This window comes from Monocercomonoides exilis (assembly GCF_001643675.1).
Source record: "Monocercomonoides exilis strain PA203 chromosome Unknown scaffold6-2077815, whole genome shotgun sequence".
In the NCBI taxonomy this organism is placed as follows: domain Eukaryota; phylum Preaxostyla; order Oxymonadida; family Polymastigidae; genus Monocercomonoides; species Monocercomonoides exilis.
Genome location: NW_027150551.1, coordinates 1641614 through 1664541, shown reverse-complemented (window position 1 = coordinate 1664541; position 22928 = coordinate 1641614). Strand labels below are relative to the sequence as shown.

The 22928-nt window shown below is 36.8% G+C and overlaps 4 protein-coding genes across 4 annotated transcripts; all 4 read left to right on the top strand.

The window, feature by feature from the left end:
• Nucleotides 1-28: 28 nt before the first annotated feature.
• MONOS_4273 (putative structural maintenance of chromosome) lies at nt 29-3153 on the top strand (the record flags this gene model as incomplete). Its single annotated transcript, XM_067874334.1, has 8 exons — nt 29-347; nt 421-552; nt 603-797; nt 877-944; nt 1034-1504; nt 1715-2266; nt 2396-2842; nt 2937-3153. The coding sequence occupies 8 exons, from the start codon at nt 29-31 to the stop codon at nt 3000-3002; spliced, it is 2250 nt and encodes a 749-aa protein (XP_067733979.1). The 3' UTR covers nt 3003-3153.
• A 64-nt stretch (nt 3154-3217) lies between these two features.
• MONOS_4272 (putative nucleolar complex-associated protein) lies at nt 3218-6478 on the top strand (the record flags this gene model as incomplete). Its single annotated transcript, XM_067874333.1, has 9 exons — nt 3218-3316; nt 3371-3520; nt 3585-3678; nt 3725-3846; nt 3898-4029; nt 4148-4506; nt 4763-5642; nt 5813-5938; nt 6076-6478. 9 exons carry the CDS (start codon nt 3218-3220, stop codon nt 6409-6411), a joined length of 2298 nt encoding a protein of 765 aa, XP_067733978.1. The 3' UTR covers nt 6412-6478.
• A 103-nt stretch (nt 6479-6581) lies between these two features.
• MONOS_18561 (putative eukaryotic translation elongation factor 1 beta) lies at nt 6582-7537 on the top strand. The gene is made up of 2 exons (XM_067871592.1): nt 6582-7157; nt 7253-7537. The coding sequence occupies exons 1-2, from the start codon at nt 6641-6643 to the stop codon at nt 7405-7407; spliced, it is 672 nt and encodes a 223-aa protein (XP_067733977.1). The 5' UTR covers nt 6582-6640; the 3' UTR covers nt 7408-7537.
• Nucleotides 7538-10830: 3293 nt separating this feature from the next.
• MONOS_4271 (uncharacterized protein) lies at nt 10831-21266 on the top strand (the record flags this gene model as incomplete). The annotated part of the gene is made up of 1 exon (XM_067874332.1): nt 10831-21266. The coding sequence occupies one exon, from the start codon at nt 10831-10833 to the stop codon at nt 20497-20499; it is 9669 nt and encodes a 3222-aa protein (XP_067733976.1). The 3' UTR covers nt 20500-21266.
• Nucleotides 21267-22928: the final 1662 nt, after the last annotated feature.

Here is a 22928-nt window from a genome sequence, read left to right as displayed (position 1 = left end):
AATTGGATCCTTTTTAAGTTCAACATTTATGACCCAGGAAGACGCACAAATCACTCATCTTAATTTATCTGGGCAAGAAATTGAATCTTTAGAGCCTCGTCTGGAGCAATTTGCAAAGCTTCAGCATCTTCATTCTCTTGATGTGTCAAACAACAAATTAAAGACAATTCCACGTTTAAACTGCGTACCTTCTCTAAAAGAGATCAATTTATCGGGCAATCCTTTAGTTGATGTTCCAACTATTCGACAACAACTTTTGGAAGATGGTCTTGAATCTGTCATTATTGATGAAGTTCAAAGTGCTGAGAATAAATCTGGTTTAATTTTAAGCAATGAAGAGATTAAACGTATGCAATACATTTACTTAGCAATTATGTTTAAATGCTTTTTTAATAAACATGTACCTGCCCGATAATTTAGTGTGTCAAAAGAATTTTGAATCATCTTTATCTGCAGCTTCTGAAACTGTTGCTGCAAAAAAGTCTGCTTTGATTCAGCAATTCCGCCAGGCAGCTAAAGAAGCAGCTGAACGGTGGAATAGAATTGCTTCATGTTTGTGCATAAGAAGTCATTGATTTTAAAAATTGAATATTTTTCATTAGCAACAAATCAAAAAGCTGCTCCTGTGTTAAAAGCCTTAGCACTTCACGAATTATCAGAGATTCAGGAAGATTTATTAGTTGCGCCAATTGCGGATAACATTAGCGCAAAAGCTGCAGAGCTTCTTGTTTCTCTTTCTCAATCATCGAAAGAAAAAGGATCATTATTGGGCGAAATTATTATTGAGGCAACAAATAGTTTGCTGCGAATTATTTTTTTAATAAAATATGTAATTATTGTATTTGTATTACTCTTTTGTAATTGAATGTTTAAAAGAGCGTTTTTCTTCAAAAAACGAAGGGTTTGAAAATCGAAAAATTAGCAGGGCTTCAAGCAATAGACAGGTTATTATCCCTTTTTAAAAGTGATTGAAATTAATTTATCAACCAACTTCTTAATAATTTATATTTAAACATTTGCTCTCTATCTGTAGGATGAGGATGAATTAAAGCGGCTTCTGAAAGAAAATGAAGAATTGCTGAATCGAAAGGCAGAAATCGAGAAATTGTATGGAACGGACAAAGATGAAGGAAGAATTGTACGAAAGATAAAGCCTTTTGAAAAAGCTTCAAGCAATTCATCAACATCATCATCTCCCTCCTCCTTCTCATCATCATCATCAACATCATCTTCCTCTTCTTCTTCTTCTTCTTCTTCTTCTTCCACCTCCACCACTACCTCCTCTCCTTCAAATGCTTCTCCTTTATCTGCTTCAACACCTTCAACACAGGCACGACATTCTTCAACTCCAAAAACTTCAGCTAAAATTCTGTCTCGCACTTTAAACGCCTCTTCTCTTTCTGAACAGCATTCATCAGACATACAAAATGAAATACAGAACATCCGAATTATGCCTTTGCGTGTTTTGGAAGAAACCATTGAAGACATTTACAAAACAAAAATGGTTTTGCTTTTTCTTTATGCTCAAATTTATTTTCTCTTTGTAACTATCTTTACTCTTTGCTTTCCTTATTTTTAAACACTTTTTTGCCATGTGCTTCTTTCTCCTTATCCTTTATATTTCTTAATTCATGACAATATTTCTTCGCCTTTTTCTTCTTCTTTTTATTTGACATTCCTTCCATTTCACTTGTCCTGCAAATTGACTTTGCAGAAATTTGACCAACGATGCGAGGCACAGCACTTACCGAAGCAGACGATGGATGAATATCTGCAGACTTATTTGGCCACAAAATACGGTCTACGCTCAATTGTCGACGAAATGAAGAATTCGCTGCTGCTTTCCACGCAGCACTACAGAAAGACAAGCAACGCAGCATGCGTCTTCACACACACGCTGATGAATGAAATCGACGAGGACTTCCGTTTTGTGGAGAGGCAGGTGAAGGAGACGCTCGACAACTTCATCCACGCTGAGCTGCGGGGAGCGAATCCAGGCGAAAGAGAAAGTACAATAATTGAGCGGAAGAACAAGATTTTGACAGAAAACGGGAAGATTTCGTCTCTTGCCTGGCGCTCGGCCTTGGAGTTCATGTATGAAAAACAAGATGCCGAAGCAGTTGTGTCTTTGATTGAGAAAGGGATTGAAGAGGAGAAGTTGAGAAGCGAAGAAGAGCACTCAAAAAGAGAAGAAAAGACACAGACTCCAAGAGCTGCTAAAAGGATCCGAGAAACGCCAATGATCAGATACAACACATTATTAAAAGTTTGATGATTATTTCTATTTTTTTCTTCATTTATTTATCTTTTCTATTAACTTATCGGATATCATTTCATAATGTTTTTGTTTTTTCATAAATACATTGTTTTCTACTCTGCGATTCTTGTTTTACAGATTCTTCAAGATTTCCAACTTGAGCGGCATGTTGCTTATTTAGGCCCTTTCCGTCGTCTCTTCCGAGAGTTCTGTCTGAAGGAAGATGAACTTCCATCTTCTGCAATGGAGAATGAATTGACGATGGGTGATAGCTGCACAGAAAAGACGCCTATGGACAATTCCAAAGATGGCTGCACCGGAAACGAAGCACAGGCACAGTCAGATGCCATGAAAGAGAAGTTGCCGGCATCGTTTTCTGTCAACACACAAAAATTGACTTCGACTTGCTCGAAAAATGCAGCCAGTGGCAATGGCTATTCAACTGGCCGTATAGCAGAAGATGGATTTATTCAACTTGTTGTGCAGATGAAGAAAGACTGCGACCAAGAAGTTGATGAGAAGGAGATTGAGGCCCTTCTCGATCGTGCTGATCCTTATTCCTCAAAACTTATAACATTTACAGAGGTTTGTTATTGTTATCTCACAATCTCTAAAGCATTTTTTTTATAAACTGAATATTTCTAATATTTGATGTTTAATGAATCTCTATATTTGATAGTGTGTGCGGGTGTTGGCAGATGAAATTGAAGCTCTTTACCAACAATTCTCGGATGAATATGAGTAACGCCTCTTTTATAAACTTATCAACACATTATTTAATCTCTTTCAAGCTAAACTTCTTTCATGTCACATTTTTTGTTGTTATTTTATTTTTTCTTATGCATGTAAAAATATTTTTTAATCATCTTGTGTTAACATCTGGTACTATTTTCACTCTTTAAGATACTTATATCAATTTTCCATTATGGATCTTGTCCCACAACAGTAACAAGAATTCACATGTCCAAATCTACCCACATTCATTCGCTGAATATTGATCAAGCAAAAGAGAGGATATCCGAGCTTGCTATACAAATACAAGTTCAACCAGAATTTCAGGTAATGTCCAGAATTATTTTTGAATTTATGCAAGAATTCAATTTTTTAATTAAGATTGATTTATTGGAAGATATTCACGAGTTTTGCACACATCCAAATGTTGATGTTGTAAAGCTTGCACTTGGAGCTGAGCTTCTAGTTTTTGTAGATATTATACCTGGTTATAGAATCAGACAAGAAAGCGAAGATGAAACAAAAGTTCAAGTTTGGTAATTCTTCTCATTTTTGCCGAGGCATGATATTTATGCTTCTCTTTACGTTAACATAGTTAAGCGCTGGTGTAAAACAACTTCGAGATTATGAACTTAAACTTCTTATGTATTATCAACACTATTTAAAGTTTTTGGAATCTTCCTTGACAAGTGTGTCACGTTAATTAACTTTCATTTTTCAATTTTTTTTTACCAGCAAGTGGACTTGTGAAGCCAGCTGCTGTTGCTCTATGTACACTCCTTTCTACGCATCCTCATTTCAATTACTTTCTTAACTTGATCAAAGTTGTGATCCCTCTGATTTGTCGGTCTGAACTGGTATGCAATATATATGGATTAAAGTTAAATTAAATTATTTTCTCTTAAAAGACATCTATCGTTACAGATCATTTAAGGCAATTATTTACAACAGACGTTGAGCAATATGCAACTCTTGCAGTTGTTGAGTTTATGTCAAGATTCCTCGAAAAGCAAATAAAAAAGAAAACTGTACCAGAAGAGGTATTTTCTCTTCTTTTGAGAATACATTGCAATGAAATTCAACTTTATTATTTTTTTGTCATTGCGCATTTATTCCTTTTTAATATTCAATTATTTTATTCGTTTAAATTCATTTTAGTTTTTCTCGGTGTTATCTTCGATAAGAATAAAAAATACACCTAAACATGCGAAAGGAAGAGTTGAGCAGCCTGTGAAGGTGAAGTTGGACAAACGAAAGCGTAATCTCTCCAGAGGAAAGGAAAATGAGCAAGAAAACGATCGAGGAAGCGGAGGAGCAGAAGAAGGAATGGAAAGACTGGAAGAGAAAATGACACATGATCTTTCGAGAGATCTGGCTGAAGGGCAGATTGCATCGTCTATTGAAGAGAAAGCACGTGTTACAACTACGTTGCTCAGGGCAATCGTTCGAATTTTGACATTTGCGTTGGATTCAGGTGTTCCATCATTGCTGGTGCCAGCATTGACTGGTCTTGCAAAGTATGCAACGAGAAAAGGACTTTGCATCCTTTGACATTTTGAACTATGAATGAATGTTAAATGTTTCATCAAATTGTGCTTATGAGAAAAAAAGAAGTGAAATTTTTTTGTGATGTATCATTTACGCTCAATTTGTTTTATTTTACTAAAAATCTTCTTTTTTTCAAATATCTTTTTGCCAAATTTAATTTCTTTCTCTAATTGTTTTTTCTTCTATCATGCGTTGTATGTGATTTTTTTTTTTAATGTAAATCAGAATTTCTCCTCATCTGAACATTGAGTTGGTGTCAGATCTTGTTTTGCGAGTGCGTGATTTGCTGGACGACGAAGCCAATCCAGGCGACGATGAAGACGAAGATGAAGCAAACTTCGAGAAAGAAAAAGAAAAAGAGAGAGAGAAAGAAAGAGAAAGCAAAGACAAACAGCATGAAAAGCAGCTTAGAAAGAAGTCTGCTGAAGAGGAGTATGGAAAAGGCGATATTGTGAAGCCTCTTCTCACTTCGACTCCATCAATTCTTCATGTGCCACTTGTTACTCTTCATCAGCCTCGTGGGCATATTGTTGCCTTTGACAGCGAAGATCTCGAAGAGAATTTGAGCCAGCCGCAGTCAGAAAATAGCAAAGACAGCTCTGGAAAGAGCAAAAAGAACAAGCCAAACCCGCAGAAAAAAGCTGGCTATGCCTCTGCCTTTTCGAGTATGCCGTGCATAATCCCCGAGAAAAGGAGCAAGAAGCACTTGTCGTTTGAGACGACGCTGTCTCTTGTGGCGTCCTGTCTGGAGATCCTCTCGCTGCACGCAGACACCCTCCAAATCGATGCCCGTTCGCTCTACCGCGCCATGTACCGCCTCCTCCCGCTGTGGCACGAGCAGACAGGCGCCGTGTGGCTGGGGCTGAAGGGCGATGCACTCTCAGGCGTAGCCTCTTCTGACGAGGCAGCTGCGCAGGCGGACCTTCTCCAGCCGTCTGCTGCGTCACTCGCAATGATCAGGTGCTTGGACATTCTCTGTGTCAGATGTCGCTCTGTGTCTGTGGTGAGGGTGAAGGCATTTGCAAAGAGGCTTCTTTCGGCTGCACTCAACTTGCCCCGCTTTGAAGCTGCTGCTGCCGTTCAGGCTGTCAGAAGACTGTTTAATGTATGGCGGATGATTTGATGAATGAAATGTCTATTATTTCTGAAAAAATAAATTTATTGGTAGCCTTTTTTCCAAATTAAACTTCCAGATTGTGAATACTCGAAATAATAATCGTTTATTATTATTATTATTTGATTTCTCTTTTTCTCTCTTCCGTCAATCTTCATTAGCTTGTTCCATCTGCTGCAACGATGCTGACTGATGAGATTTTGTGCGTACCGTTCAGAGCTGATGTGGACGATCCAGACTTTTGCGGAGCAGAAGGAGCTCATCTTTGGGAAGTTGCTTTACTTCTGGTTTGTTTGAGTCATTAAAATATTTGTAAGTTAAATTTATTTTATTATTATTAATATTATTATAAATTTTTTTTTTATTTTGTGAATATCCTTTCTCGATTTTGAATCAATAAAATCCGCGATTATACTTTTCATAGCATCACACTTCATCCAATGTTGCCCAACTGACACAACATCTGCTCAACCCGAAAACAAAGCCCTCAGAAAAGACTTTGCCTTTATCTCCGTCTCAGATTTTCTGGAAAGAGAGAAACGAAGCACAAGCAGAATTAGAAGCAGCAAAGACATCAATTGAATTGAGCCAAGATGATTTGGTTGATGTTGATATAAACAATCTTGACGAATTTGAATCAACAGAAGATATTAAAAACGCTCAGGAATCTTCGAGCGAAAGCGTCCCGTTTGCAAAAAAGAAGAAGGCTTCAAATAAGTCAAAATATCACTTCACAAAAAAAGTGAAAACCAAAAGTTAAGTATTTATCAAATAAAAAATCATTTCACGAAGGCAAATTCACCTCACCAAAAAAATAAAAATAAAAATATTTTTTTCTTTGTTTAATATCATTTTTTTTATGCAATTGATCTAATTGAAAATGTGCAACAATTAGAAAATGATACCATATCATCATTTATGTGTGATCTTAGATCAACAAAAATATCATTTTAACAGATTTTTTGATTGATTAAATTTGCTCTGTAAGGATGTCAGTTGATCTTGCAACACTTAACGTTACTCTCTCTACCTCTAGCTATCTTGAGGGATGCTACCCATCAAAGAAAGATGCAGAAACATTCGAAAAAATTAATCTTGCTGATCTGAAGCATCATGCCCATGTTCGCCGTTGGTATAACCATATTGCAAGCTTCTGCCCATGCCAACGTGCATCCTGGAAATCAAAGGATGAAAAAGAAAAGAAAGATGATGACTTTGAATTGTTCGATGATGACAAAAAGAAAGAAGCCAAAAAGGATGAAGATGACTTCGATCTTTTTGGTGATGAAGATTCTGAGGAAGAAGCTAGACGCGAGGCCGATTTTGATAGAAGAGCAAAGGAGGCTCAAGCAAGAATTGATGCAAAGAACAAAGCAAAGGGAAAAGTTGACATTGCAAAGTCAATGTGCATCATGGAAGTTAAACCATATGATGATGAAACTGATCTGCAAGAACTTGCCGCAAAGGTGAGAGCAATCCAAAAAGATGGACTCACATGGGGAGAGCGTTTGTATTTTTGCTTGTGATTTTTGAAAATAGAAGTTTTTTTAAATTTGTATGATGACTAATGTTGCATACGATACTCTTTTATATTTTTTCAGACAAATTGGTTGAGATTGCATTTGGAGCAAAGAAGCTGCAAATCGGATTTGTCATTGAAGATGAAAAAGTTCCATCTACTGAAGAAATCCAGGAACAAATTGAAGAATTTGACGAGGTTCAATCGGCTGACACTGTAAGCATCAACAAGATGTAAAAGAAAAGGCACATATTAGCCTTTCTCGCTCAATTTTGTTTTTGCTTTTACTTATTCATTGAGGCACTTTTATGAAAAAGCTATTTTTTATAAATGGGCAAATAACAAAAGCATTATTAGAAAGTGAAAAGTCACAGCTTTGTATTTAAAGATTGGATGACGGATCCATAAGAAGTTAAAATTAAAATGGTCATAACAAAAAATTTGTGGGCTTTTTGAGTTGAAAAGCTTTTTGATATCTCTTTTAAAAGAAATTTGGAAAGATCATCCAGAGACATTGAGCGAGGAAGGTAAATAGTTTGTTTTTCTTGCTCTAAAATTCTAAATGGAGGATGCTGTAGTTGAGATGGAGGTTTTTTCCCAAGTTGAGTGAATGCATTTGACATGGGAAGAGCGTAAATAAATCGAGTGGCATTTGCCAAAGTTAATTGACTGGTGATTGCGAATGCTTCATTAGAAGTTTCTGTTCTTGAGTTCGATGCAGAAGAGCCTGAATTCATAATTTCATTTGCTATGTGTGTGGCAATAAAATGGGGATTCATCAAATACGAAAGAAAGCGTGTAATAAACATCTGCTTCGAAAACGTTATTTGCTTCAGCGTTTGAACGAAAGGTGAGTTTATCGAAAAGATATTGTTTGAATGTTCATCCGTTGGATTAAGTTTTGAAGAATCTGTAGAAGTTGAAGCACAATTAGAAGCGAGAGGCAACTTTGATGGTTGAGCTGATGAAGAATTTTGAGCATTTGAAATTGAATGAGAACTTTCTTTGGAGTGTTGAAATGAATTGAAAGGTGTAAAGAATAACAAAGGTTTTGCCTGATTGGAGTAAGTTTGAGACGCTGTGATCAAAAAATGTGCACTGGCACCGTGTTTGTCTTCTTGTAAGCACTTGACTTCACTTTCGTGGAGCAATGGCAAACAGTTCAAAAACTCGCTGCTGAAAAAGTGAGGAAATTTCTCAAGTTCATTCAATGAAGGACTCATAAAAGTTGAAATTGGATGTTTCGGTTGACGAAGAAGATTCAAATCCTTTTTTATTTTGATAGAATGAAGCCAAAAAGAGTGAATTTCACAAAAATTGTCTTGTTGGGGAATGCCACTAGATAATGTCGAACGCTCCGCGTTGATCGTTGAGATTGGAGCATTTTCATTTTCTTCATTACTTGTATGAGAGCATTTTTGCGAGGATTCTGGATAGCAAGCTGTTTGGGGTTCTTTAAATTCAAACAATTTTCTCAATTCATGAAACTTCACAATGCATGGATCGATGTTGCTTGATCCAAAGAAAAGAAGAGGAGATATGAGAAGTTCTGGGAATTGAATGATTTGTTTTGTTGATTTCCTTTTTGTCAACGATGTTTGAAATCTTGGTGAATAAGAATTGGAAAATGAATGAAGCTGAGAAAAAGAAGAAAATGAAGTTGATTTGCCTTTCTCTTTTATTGATAAAGAATCATTATCTGTACCGTTTTGTTCATAATTATTTTTTGTTGAAATTGCATTTTCATCTTTTTGATCATCTTCAGAAAGTTCATCTCTAAGCTTTTGTGTTTCTTCTCCAAAATCCAAATATTCTTCGATTTTTTCTCTAACAATGGAACGTGGCATTATGACCTCTTCCAAAACAACAAAACAATAATTTTCCTTCTTTTCTTTGTTTGATTGTTCAATACTTCCTGAACTGAAAATATCTTTATCAGAAAGTTTGCCTTCTTCTTGAGCGTTCTTTTCAATCGAAAACTCACGTGTTTGCTTTATGTTCTCCTTAAATTCGGTTTCTTTTATTCGATTCGTTTTCATTCGACGGAAAAAATTGAAATTCTCATTTGTTTCAGGAGGCAATAAAAGAGATTTTAATGATCGTTTTTTTATTTCAAGTCGAGAATGACAATCAGGGGAATGATTTGTAGATGGAAATGTTCTCGTTTCATCTTTTGAAGAATTTATTTCATTTGAATTTGATGATGATTTTTCGTCATTCTCAAAAGATGATGAAAGAGAAAAGTGGCTTTCAGGAACTACTCGAGATGAAATTAAATATAACGGATCGGGAAGTCTGAAATTCGCAAGATTTACTTGTTGTAAATTGCTTGAATCAGGAAAATTCAAGCATGTTTCTTGCAACCTTGAAGGGATTTTTCCTAGTGATATATTTTCCGAGGAAACTTCTAATTTGCAATAAAAGCAAAAGTATCAGTTAAAATTAACATTTTATATCATGCAACCAACAATCTCAAACCTGTTTTAAACGTTTCTTCATCAGAGCATTCGTTTTGTCTTTTCTGACTTTCATTACTTTCCTGTTCAAACTTTTTTCTTGAAATCATCGGTTAACGTTCATTCTTTAAAAAATGATGAAATGGCTTTTTTATAACTATTTTTTCCCCACCAAACATAATTTACAACTGTAGAAAATTGAAACGATTTAAAAATAATAATTTTCATCTTGATCTCCCCTTTCTTAAATTTTTTGGAAATGAAACCCACTATAACATTTATATATGGAAGATGAAAAGAGCTTTTCTTCGTTTGGAAGCTCTTCTGCCGTTGCTTTGCTACCAGAGCAAAAATTCAATCCATTAGAATCATTGATTTTTAAAAGTTATTATCCATTTTACAATCAGGTTTCTATTATCTTAATCATTTTTTGTTTTTATTAATTATTTTATTTTTTGCATGTATTACACAGAAAAAACCTATCAGCAGCATACCCTTTTTTATTTTATGGCTCATCCAAACGGTTCAATTGTGCTCTTTATCATTTATACGAACAAATGGATCAATTGAGATATATTACTTGCACATATCAATGGCAGGCTATATTGAAGGAACAAAATATGCCATGTTGCTGGAATCTAATTTTACTGTGCTAATTTTTGTACTTCTGCTCATCTACATCGTTGTTGTCATTATATTTGTACTTTCTGGAATTTTCTTCAAAAATATTATTACTACTCATCCAAGAATTATCACCATAGAGAGAGTTATCGCAACAATTTTTGATCAATTTTTATTCATTCCAATTTACACTATATCTTTGGAATCGATAAATTGTTATAAAGTTGACAATAAGTATATCACAAGAGTTGGGTCACTTGAATGCTTTGGCTCAAACAGTTACCAGATAGGTGCAGCTATTTGCACATTTATTTTATTAATCATTTCAACTGTTTGGAGCATTTTCTACAGATTGTTTATTTATAATTACAATCCAAAAGGTGGTAAATTATTATCTTCTTCCACAGGAACGATTAATGCTTTAGATGGACTATTTATTATCTCACTGATTCTTCTATTAAAACTTTGTGGCGAATGGGCATTTTTACGCGGTGTTGTTATTGTAGGGTTTTGCGTATCTCTGACAATATACATCATTCAAATTCAACCATTCTACTGGACGACAGGCAATTGCTTATTCATAATGAGGTACAATGTGTTTATGCTAATGTACATCAGCCGAGAAATTGGCTATGAACTTGAAGACACATATTTTAATGGTTGCGACAAGACAATTATTAACAGAATTTATTTATTGTCAACAATAATAGGCTTTGCTTGCGGATTTGGGTTGAGCATTATATTTTGTATCTGGATGGGTAGAAGAAGGAAAAAATTGTGGCTTCTGACAAAAGACGAGCAACCTCTAATTGATGTTAAGTCAAAAATACCTTTGCCTGGTTCTAATCACGAAATTCCAGACAACAAATGTGATGTTGCAAATCTGCACTCAAACAACCATCCTCAGCTTCAGCTTGGAGCTCCTTCGTCTCCTTCACCGTCTACTTCTTCTGCTGCTCCAGCTTTCACATCACAATCACCGTTCTCTTTTTCACATCCACCTAACAGCCCTGAAACTCATGTCATTTCAGAGGGTGTCACTTCACCCGAGCAAGATCACTTCCTTAAACTGAAATACACAAATGAAATCGAGCCTTCACTCCGCTTTCTTCAGGAGCGCAGATTCCGAAACGAAAAGTACATGGAATACGTCGATTACGTCTATCAGCTGGCTATTAAGCGCCACCGAAACAACACACAGCTGCTCTTCCAATATGGCTGTTTTCTGTCGTACTTCAAAAAGAACTATGCCAAAGCGAGTGTTGTGTTCCGGCAGATCCAATATAGCAACGCATCGATATCTCTTCGCTTTGTGCTCTTCTGCAAGAACGCGGAGTCTGACAGGAGCTCCAGCACAAGCGAGCGAGGGGACAACAACGAGCAGGACTCGGAAGTCGCCACGCTCACCTTCAAGTCGATGCTCTACCGAGCAATGGAGCACCACGCCGAAGCGAAGCAGACACTCAGCGAGTTCTGGGAAAACATCATCCAGCAGCACCCAAACTTCAATTTGTACCCGTCGCAGCTTCGGCAGGTGGTCGCCAGCGAAGCTGAGTCCCGGCGCTGCTTTGAGGAGCTGCTGCGGGCGCATCCTCTGAATGTGCAGCTGCTTCGGATGTATGGCCAGCTTCTGATGGACATCTACCGCGAGGACGAGACAGCCGCGCTGATCTTTCTGCACGCCGATCAGATCGAAGAAGAAGAGTCACGCGAAGTCGGTTTTTTCACCCCGACGCTCACAGTCACACTTTCACAGCCAGGAGAAGCTGTGTCACCCACATCGCAGGACCAGAAAGAAGCTTCATTCAACCCGCAGGCTCCGTTTGAGAGCAGCAAGTCAAGGAGCCCAAGCAGCACTCCAATCAGTTCGGATGACGATATTTCGCGCTCCCGACGCTCGAACGCGATTACAGATTCGCTATTTTGCGAAAGGGCTCGTCTGCTAAATGGTGTCAGTGCGGCTGCTTCTTTGAATGAGGATAATTTACGTAGCGCTCCCGATGGGAATCTGGTGAACAAAGACGATATGAGGATATTGAATTCTCCGCACAGCGCATTTCAGGAGTATTGTCATGCCAATAACGAGAATAATCCTTGTAATCATCAAAAAGAGAACACTCAAAATCGAATTGTAAATGCTAACGGGAAAGCAATGGGTTCTTCTCCTGAGTTCTCCAGTAATGAAGTCAAAGAGGGATTCAAAAACGGAAGAAATGAGAATTCCAGTGTGACGAAAAATGAGGTTATTTCTTTGGAAGAAAGCCATTCTGAAACAGACACTGAAAGTAACAGTGACATTCAAGACGACAATGTGGAAATGGATAAAGTGCCTCTTCTTTTTGCTGGTGCAAACGAGAAAAAGCACACCCAAACGATAAAGCAATATCACTCAACCAGAATCGCTGAAGATGTGCAGAAGCATAGTTCGAAAAAACTATTGGGGGTGAAGTTAAAGGGGCATAGTCACGACAAATCGAAAAAGAGAAAGAAGAAGAAGAAGAAAAAGAACAAGTTGCTGCAAAACAAAGCAGCTGCGCAACAGGCTTTGATTATGCAACTAGCTGATTCGATGGGTCCAAAGCATTCACAACTCAGAATGAACGACAAGAAATTCTTTATCGCAATTGTTACTGGGATGATTTTGTATTGCGGAGGAGTTATTGGACTTTTGTTTTTGTTCATTGAGAATAGAAATAAAGACCTTCTTTGTGTTAAAAACTTGTATGGAATGTGCCAACTGTCTGCTATCACAGCGATGTTTGCTGTTGACTCCATTCAGGTTCTGGCTCACTCTGCTGATTACAACAACGCCCTTCTCAACGGATCAGCTGCACTGGCAATTGAGCCGCTTGCTGATATTCTTTCGCACATAAAGAAGTGTTCTGAAGAATTCATAACACATTTCGCGGATGTCTACTTATCAACAATGGACTCCTCGAGCTGGGAGAGTGCATCCGTGTCTCTCCACATAATTGACATGGACAACAGCACAACAACAATAAGCCAGATGATTCCGGAGCAAGTGACAATGCTTTCTGCAATCACTTTAGCTTCGCAATCAATGTCACAGGTTGGAAGCTCGGTTAATTTGGAGACTGATGTGCCATATTACAAAGAGCATCTTCTTTTGTTGATGTTTAACAGTTTTCTTCCGATTTTTGACGGGGAAAAACTGATCATGAAAGATTATGTTGATTTGGCGAATAATTCATACTTCAGCGCATATGTGGTTTATCTTGTGTGCATCTCATTTCTTACTCTGTTGGCATTTGGAAGTCTAAGCATGCTCTACATTTACATGGTGTCTACCCTCACAAAACGACGTCATGAATCAATGGTGCAACTTCTGGACATTCCGAAAATTAAAATCCAAAATGTGCTGAGGCGTCTTCTCCAAAGAGACAAAGATAACGACGATGACACACATTCAAAGACACGCTCAGAGGACACACTGCAAATGTTGACCAACCAGCAGAACACAACTCCAATGGCTCTTGTTGAAAGCCAGCCACTTGTTCGCCAGGGAAGCCGTTCGACAATTCCGCTTGCATTTTTGACTACAAACCAGCTTATGGCCCAGCAAGAACAGACGAAGCATGCCCCTGCCGATCATACTGGGCATCCATTCGTGCCAACTTTGCTCCAATCGCATGGATCTGGCTCAGCCAGCAAAAGCGAAATGGTTCGATCTCTTTCCCAGTCAATATTCCCCTCGCTGAACAATACTCTTTCGATGAGATCTTTGGCTCAAGACACAGCACGTTCGCATTTTCCCACAATTGAAACTTTGTCATCCAATAACTCAAATTCAGACAGCGTGGACAGCAGTGAAATATTTGCCGATCGGACTCCATTGCTGCATCATTCGAATTCACGAAAGTCATTCAGAAATGCATCACTTGGCAAACACATCGACATTTTTGCACTTGCAGACAAAGTGTCGCACTCAAAATCTGAGAAGATTATGAAGCTCTGTACAAGTTCAGGAAGTGATGAAAAGCAGTCGAAAAAGACACAGAAAAGGCAAACTTCCGATTCTTTTCTTGTCCGAAAAAACAGAAACTTGGGAAGGAAAAATAGTTACAAAAAAAATGACGAAAGAACTATTAAAGGAGAATATTCAAATGAGGAAACAAAAGGCAAAGAACAAACAAAAGAAGAAAATGAAATGAGTGATGCAAGGCATATGAATTATTCGCAAGAATCCTTACAGTCCAAAAAACAACGCATGTCTTCAAAAAGCATTTCATCAAGGCATTCGAATAAATCAGAAAAAATCAGAGAAAAAGAAGAAGATAAACAGCTTAGAGCTCAAATACATCTCGCAAATGCAGAGTCGCAGTCTGAGATAAAAATAGTAGAACCGCTGCAAGTTGTTGAAAAACAATCTCGTGCTCTTTCTAGTCCACTTTCAGAACCACATCGACATCGAGTAATGTCACAAGACAATTTTTCGTATCAGGATAATCCCCGACTCCCTCTTAGTTCTGCTGCTGCACTTTCACCAAATGCTGCATTTACTGAAAATGTTAGCAGTGAGCAAGATGGAATGACTCTCTCGCACATGTCAACTGGATCTCGCTTCACATCAGACAACATGGGCCTTGATAAGCTTGAAATGCCAGCAACATTTTTGTCGCATCGTACTCTTTCAGAATCATTTGAAGGAGATGGACAAAGTCACACTGAGCTTTCATCTCCTGAAACGCCAGCTGTATTCTCTTCGGAGTCGAATCTCTTCAAGTCATCACCATTCACTCCTGTTGACACAACTACTGGATCATCAAGTGCATCTTCGAGTTCTATGTCTTCCACTCCAACATCAATAACAACTGAAGCAATGATAAGAAAGGCTCAGTGGAATATTGGCTCATTCAATAGCAGAGACAGCCAGAATCAGCAGGTGCATAGCAGAAGTCATCTTCACCAGCACTTTGGCGGAAGAGATGCAGAATCTGCTGCGGCAAATGGACAAGCAAATGAATCATCAGGCAATCAATCCAATCAACAGCAATTATTTTTAGCTGAAAACGAAGGTACGATAGATGAGGAACAGGAGAACGGTGATAACCTTTGCGAGAGTAACGTGAAAAATGAAGAAGCAGACAAATCTGGTGAATGCATCGTTAAAGATGAAGATCATGATGAAAGTGATGCATCTTCTTTGAGTACGCTATCACCTCAAAAGACAAGTGAAAAGCTTGAGGGCAAAATTCATCAAACAGAAGTGAGCCGCAATGTGCAGGGAGCATCGGAACGAGCTCACAGCCCAACTTTTCAGAATGCGCCTTCCCATCAAATTGCGCAAGATCACACTTTTGAATTTCTCTTGCCTTTGTCTCCTGACTTAACAATTGCCTCTTCAACAACAGCATCCTCTCATTCACTTCCTTTGAATAATCTAATTCAAAATCAGAATTCTGTTTTGCAAGCTTCACTTTTTTCGCCTTCCTCTCAAAAATCCTCAATTTCTGCATCCGGGACAATCTCTTCGATTCCTTCCATTTTTTCTCCCTCTGGCTCATGTTCGATGTCTGCCATTCAACAAGGTTCTGCTCCATTTCCGCACTCTTCTCATCATCTCCTCTTGCATTCCTCAACAGAAAGTGCAGATGGAGTTTCTCTCGACGCTCATTCGCTTTTCAACCTGAGCATTTCTCGTCCCACAACAGCAACATCCACTATCCTTTCCTCACTTTCAGCTTCCACGTCAGCTTCAACTGACATATACGGCTATGAAAGCTACTTGCTCAATCCAAAGATGTTACAATCACAAAATTACGAATCGCTTTCGTCAGGCAACATCAAACAAAATCTTGCACCACCAACAATGTTATTGTTTCCAAATAGGACAAACCCGAATATATCTGAAGCTAGCACACAACTCACTTGCTCCACTCTGACTCTCCCAAGTTCAATAGATGACATTGACGATATTGATGAGTTTGAGGAAGAAGGTTTTCATTCCAGGTTTGTTGATATTAACCAAGTAAAAATGAATGCTTATTCAAGCAATAATGACCAAAAAGACAATTTGGAATCAAAACAAAATGAAACAATTGACAATAACGAGATTGAAGCGGAGGCAGAAGATGGCTTTGATAACTACATTCATACATTTGAGAGTACAATATCAGACATCTCAAACAAAAGAGAAGGTTCAGGTGAAAACGATTTTGCGTTCGGTGGAGGTAGCGGCCTTCCAAAAGCAGAAGAATTGTCAACAGAAAATCGACTTCTATTTACGTCTACCATTGACACTGATCTATCTGCAACTGGCGATCATACGTGTGAACGTTATATTGCTGATAATCAAAATGTATCTGATCCTCAGGTAATAACATCTGGCTTTGTTCACTGCCCACTGCGCTGGAATTCTGATCCTTTGCTTGTTGAACGCAAAAAGGAGTCACAAGAAAAGCAAAGCAAAAATGCTTCTGCAGGTAAATCTGATGGAACACCAATTTACAAAGAAAATCCAAATGTTCAAAAAAATATGGGCAACACGTTACATGAAGAAAAATTAGCTCAATTAAATGGTTATGTCAATCAAAATTATAAGAGAGATATAAAACTTGGAGATGATTTAGATAGAGCTAATGACAAATCAATGAATAATACAACTATTTCAGCGGATGAAGAAGAGGTCGAAGAAGAACGAATGCAGCGGGAATTCTTTGAAGCAGCATCAAACGATAAGCAGCCACTTCAGCCAGAAGAACAACATGATAGCACACTAAATATTCTTCAGAAACCAGAACTGACAGAACTTCGAAACGTGAACAATCAATCACCTGAAATGTTAACAAAAGAACCTGAATTTGATGCTAAAGTGGAAGAGGATGATGCACAAGGTGCTTTCAGAAATGATGTTCCTGATTTGAGCGATGAAAGCAAAACAACATCGGAATCGCAATTCAAAGGGGAGACAAACAGCTTGGACACTCATGAAGAACTCTCCCACAACGACTCTCGCAGCTCATCTCATTCAAGAAGCAGCAAACCAGATTTGGCTCTGCACCCCAGTGCTTCTCAAAGCTCCACAGGATCATTTTTGCCTCAAGCCTCAGAAAAGCTGTCGAGTCATAATTCAACCCCATCATCACCAAAGAGCAGCACTGCAAATGATGGCAAAAGCGCTGAGTCCAGTCATATCCGCAATGACAGCGTCAGCAGCTCTGAAATTCCATTGAAAAAGACGCAGGATACACGTCATACAACGCATTCTCCTTCATCCTCTTCTGAATCAAAGGCAATAAAAACAGAAACCTCTTTAACTGGAAAGACAGCTCCTCCAACAAGTCCAACTCTGTCTTCATCTCCAAAGATGAATACTACACTCACAATAATCCTCCAACAGCAGCAAATCCAGCAGCTCCAACTGCAACTTCAGCAACAGATCCAGGAAAGCCAGCTGCAGCAGCTCCAGTTGCAGCAGTCTGGAATGGCAATGTCAACAGATCTTTTCACCACTCCTTCATTTCAGCCATCCCACTTCATTTCACCTTCTTTGGGTCCAACAGATTTGCCTGTCACTTCATCCTCCCTTCAAAATCCTTCTTTGCCAGATCCACATCTAATGGGTTCTTCAGCGCTTTGGCAGCCTCCAATTTTTGGCACAGGAATGGATGTTAGAAAAAGTAATGTACCTGATGACAGTTCAAACGGAATGTACTCACTTCGTCCACCTGCTTTGCTGAACAGCACCGCCCCTTTCAATTCACAGCCTTCACCTCATTTCCCATCACTTCCTCTTCCTGACATATCAAATTCTTTTCTTCCTCAGACATTTCACAACGATCCTTCAAAGTTTCCTTTTTATGCTAATAACAGTCAGAGTAAAGATGGATCCATTCAACCATCTGGTATTTCTATAGCACAAAGCAATGAAACTGTTAATCTCCATCTTTCTCATCAAACTTCACCAGGAACATCATCAGCAACATCAGAAAACATAAGTGAAAAAGCTGACCGTCCACAAAAAAGGCAAAAGAGAAGAAAGAAAAATGTTTACAAAAAGAAAGAAAATGAAGAAGGAACAGGAATATTTTCTTCAACAACAGGAAAACCTAAATCATCCAAAACTCCTGAGGCTGTGTTACAGTTACCTTCCATATTCCCTGTCAAGCCAGAAGTCACAGATAAATCTTTTGAATCTCAATCAACTCAATCATCAGCTGACCATGGATTTGCATCCACATCAGCATCACAGAAGCAAGCCCAGATATACAACGCTTATGTATCATCCACCTCATCACATTCATCCTCTTCATCTCAGTCTGAATCTGAATCGCTTTCTCCTTCTCTGACATTATCTCCAACATCTTTGTCAATATCTATCAATCCATCAACATCTACGGAGAAGAAGCTACAGAACGCTTTAAAGCCTCAATCAAAAAGAAACAAACAAATGAGCGTCTCTGACCAATCGGGAGCTGATGTAGCAATTGCTTGTCCAGCAATCACTTCTCCTTTTTTGTCTTCATCAAGTGGCATAAACATTGCTGATACAAACTTTCATGGAGAAGCAACTCTTCCATTTCAAAACAGTGTTGAGGATGATGTGCGGAGTGTGATGCCTGGTGGAAAGGGGGAGGATGAGTACGATGAAAACAGAGGAATATCCAGAAAAGGCTTTATTCGAGGTGTTGTTCCAGATGTCGAATGGGAACGAAAACTGGAAGATAACATTAAGGTACTGTCCGAATCGTACAGTAAGTTTCCCACCCCGCTCGACAAATCAATGAAGGTCAGAATTACAGTTTCACTTTTGATATTTATAATATTTTGGCTATCGCTGTTTCTTGCTGCAATCATTAGCGGCTTTGCTAATTGGAGAGAACCTGATGCAATATTTTTATCGGGTATTGAAGTTCCAGTGCTGATTATGATACGATATTTCGCATTCCGGTTGGTGCATCCAGCTGCAGCGTCATTCACATCTCCAGTACCAATCACATTTTCTGAATCAACTAATCCAGTCTGGAAAAATGATTCTCATCTGTCGAGCAACAGAACTTTACTAAAGAATATTATGGTAGGTCTGAGTGATTATTTTGAAGCTATCTATACTGGAATACACTATTCAAAAGTGGCTCATATAGGAACAGGAGATGAGCTTCTCAATCACTATATTGAATTGCAAACATCTAATCCATACAAGACAGATATTTTGTTTGATTCTAGTCAGTGTGTGTTCAATAATAAAACACTTTGCGATATGCCTATAACAGATCGCATCCCTGGAGTTGGATCAAATGTTTACGGAATTCAATCGCTTATCTCGCGGCTTCGGTTAAATATCCTTTATATTTCATTCGAGAATATGGAAGAATATCCTCTTCCTATTGATGCAACATCTCCTCTCTATCAATATATCAATGCTGCTCTTGAATATGACATTGTTGAAGGGCTTCAAACTTACACCAAGGCTCTTTATGACAAATACGTGAGTAATGCCAATTCCAGTGAAAAGATGATAATGATCATAAGTATTATTTGCTGTGTTGTAGTGATTCTGTCGTTTTTTATCGTTATGCTGCCCATTCGATCTTCAGCGCTAAATCATGAGCATCAAACAGACAAATTGCGCTGTCTGTTGCCGATTGAAGAAGGAGAGCGAGAAATGGTTCTTCTGCAATCAATGCGAACATACATATCACATTGGGACGAAAATCACGAGAAGATGATGATGTGCGGAGAGCTTGTGGTTGAGGATATTAAGGAAGGTGGTGATAGTAGCGTCATTGCACAAGGAATGATAACGCTCATTCAACTCTGTGTTCTTGTCCTTAGAAGCGAAGAAAGAGAGATGGAGCAAACTGACTTTTTGAGCATTGCAGAATTTAGAGCTCATCAGCAAGATCACACAAAAATTATTCAGCGCTTAACGTTTTTGTACGATACAATGAATAGTGGATCAGAAGCTGTGCTAATGGGTTGCAAACGTGTACTAAGTAGTATATTTGATGAACATTTTACTGTTGTTGACCAGGTCTTTGCAAAAAGGGTTCTTGAAGATGCTGAAGAGCAGAATGAAGAACTGACGAAGCGTAAAGATGAGGCACGTCCTTCTGTGATGATGAGTGATGGGGTGGAGATGCTGGAATTCAGAGAGGATCATCATTTAGAAACTCCCACACAGATGATTGATTTTGATGAATTAACAAGTGAAAATCATCAATCATCAGATAGCGACTTATCTGATCTTGACTCTACAACGGATGATAATGCTTCTTTGGAAAAAAGATAAATCACAAGTATTTTATCTAATTTTAAAAGAGAGATTCTTTTTATTTCATCAAATTGAGTGGAACCTTCAAATATGACTTATCGTTTATCCACCAAAAATTACTTTTGCCAATTATAAATCACACATTATTTATACCTTTGCTTATCTCTTTCAAAAAGTTAAAGATTTTGTTAATGAAAAAAATTTTTTTATTTTTTTCGTTTTTATGAATTTTTTGGTTTTTAAAACACTTTGTTAAATTCTATTTGTTGAATGCACCTTTAATCTGTTATAATCTCTTTCAATTTAGCACGGTTTTTTGTAATTATATCCAATTTAGATGATACTGATATCATATTTTTCGTGAAAATCACCTGTTATAATTAATATTATTATTTTTGTGAGCCAAAAAGTAATTGCCTTGACAATTATATAAAATAGCAACAATTCAAATTCTTTTTTTCTTTAAAAAAACAATATTATGAGTTTAAATATTCAACATCAAATTGTTGTTTAACGTTTTTGAATTGATGTCATTTTGAAATTAGGCAGAATTATTATTTCGTTAATTTTGACAACTTTTTTGAATCTTGTTAAAATAGTTTGTCTTTTCACTTAAATGAAGCCTGTGTTCCTGATGGACTTGAAGAATAAAAATTTGAAGAATTGACAGACTTGCTGAAATAACAATTAAATACTGAAAAGTCCTTTCTTTTTTCAAAGATAATTTTTTGATGAATATCATCTCAATTATCGAAATTTTCAACAATTATCAGGTTTTTTTTTTTTAAATGAATAATTCCTCTCCAAAGATATAAAACTTTTGGAAAATCAACACTCCGAAAAAAGTTATGATTTCTTAAATAATCACCCATTTCGAAGAATCTTTGTTGTGAAATATTGGATTCTTGCTAAACACTGAGACAATAAATGATTATTTTGAAATACGTGCATAATAATTCATCAAGTTTATAACATAACGAAAAATTGTGATTGATTCGAAATCAATATTGATTGAATGAAACCTTTGTTAAAAATTAACTGCAAAACAGTCATAATCGGGAAATAATCACTTTGGGTTTTGTTTAACTTATCGTAATTATTTTTGATTGAAATTGAAAGAGAATTGAATGAACACAGAAAAAAATAAAACTCAGAAAATGTGAATTATTGATAGCATTTTTCGATATTCGTATTTTAATTTTGAATTCGCATGAATCACTTGCAAAAACCATTTTCATCATTTGCATCTATTATTACGCGTTCTTTAAAAAGTTTTTCGAAAATGTGAAAAATTTTCTAATTCAAATTCAAAATGTCGATATTTTTCTAAAAAAAGACCTATCAAGAAATAAAATGAAATTATACTGTTATTCTATGTGATTTCATACAAAGTGAAATGAATGAAAAAAGGCTAAAAATGTTCCTGAACAGAAGAATGTGATTATTTTCGATGCAAAATATATTTGATGTGATTGCATCAGGTTTTGCCTGTATATCCATAAAATGTTTGAATTGCACAATTGGCATTAGTCGATTAGATCGACACCCAAAAATATTCAAATTTTTGGATTTCTTTTTGATAGGAATAACAAACATATAATAATAAATGTGTTTTAAAGCATTTGAGTTTTGAAATTAGGGTTTGAAGCGGAAAAAGGAGCAATTAATTAATACCACTTTGGGTTTGACTTCGGTATCTCATTCGTCAAAATTTCTTTTTTAACAGTTTTAGTAAACGATATTTCGTTGTTTAATCAAAGAATAAATCAACTGTGCCTTCAGATTCTTTTTATTTTTGATTTCTTAATTCGATCAGCTCTCCCCTATTAATATTTTCACAATAATAGAAAAAAACAAATGCTTTTCACTCCTCTCATTCTCATTTCTATAGGGAGATTTCTTTTCTTTAATCATATTTATCATGTTTCTTCAATGTGAAAACTTCAAAATAGGTTGTGAATTCCTATTTTTTTCACAAATCGTATTCTTGAAAGGTAATGTTAATGATCATAATTCCCTTTTTTATATATAATTCCTCATTTTTAGGTTAAAAAAACATGGAAATTAAACTTTGTTAAAAGTTTGTCAATAAACTTCTATCAGCAAAACAAGTTATTTTATTCAAATATTAAGTTGACTTATCGATTTTTTAGGGTGTCGATCTAATCGACTATTACCTCACAATTCTCTTCAAATAGTCTCCAATGTTATTATTATAAAAATTTTATTCTACACAAAGATTTTCAAAACATTCTTTGATCTAACCGTTTTTATGGAAAAATTATGATGATAAAAAGATTTCAATTGATAGAGTGAAATATTTATTCAAAAATACAAAAAATTAAAACAAAAAGAAAAAGAAAAAGAAAAAGAAAAAGAAAAAGAAAAAGAAAAAGAAAAAGAAAAAAGAAAAAAGAAAAAAGAAAAAAGAAAAAAGAAAGAAAGAT

Excerpts from the sequence above, each read along its gene's own strand:
- MONOS_18561 (XM_067871592.1), top strand. The coding sequence starts at position 6,641 with ATGTCAGTTGATCTTGCAACACTTAACGTTACTCTCTCTACCTCTAGC. Across the intron at positions 7,158-7,252 it reads TGGACTCACATGGGGAGAGC|ACAAATTGGTTGAGATTGCA; the intron begins GTTTGTATTTTT and ends ATATTTTTTCAG.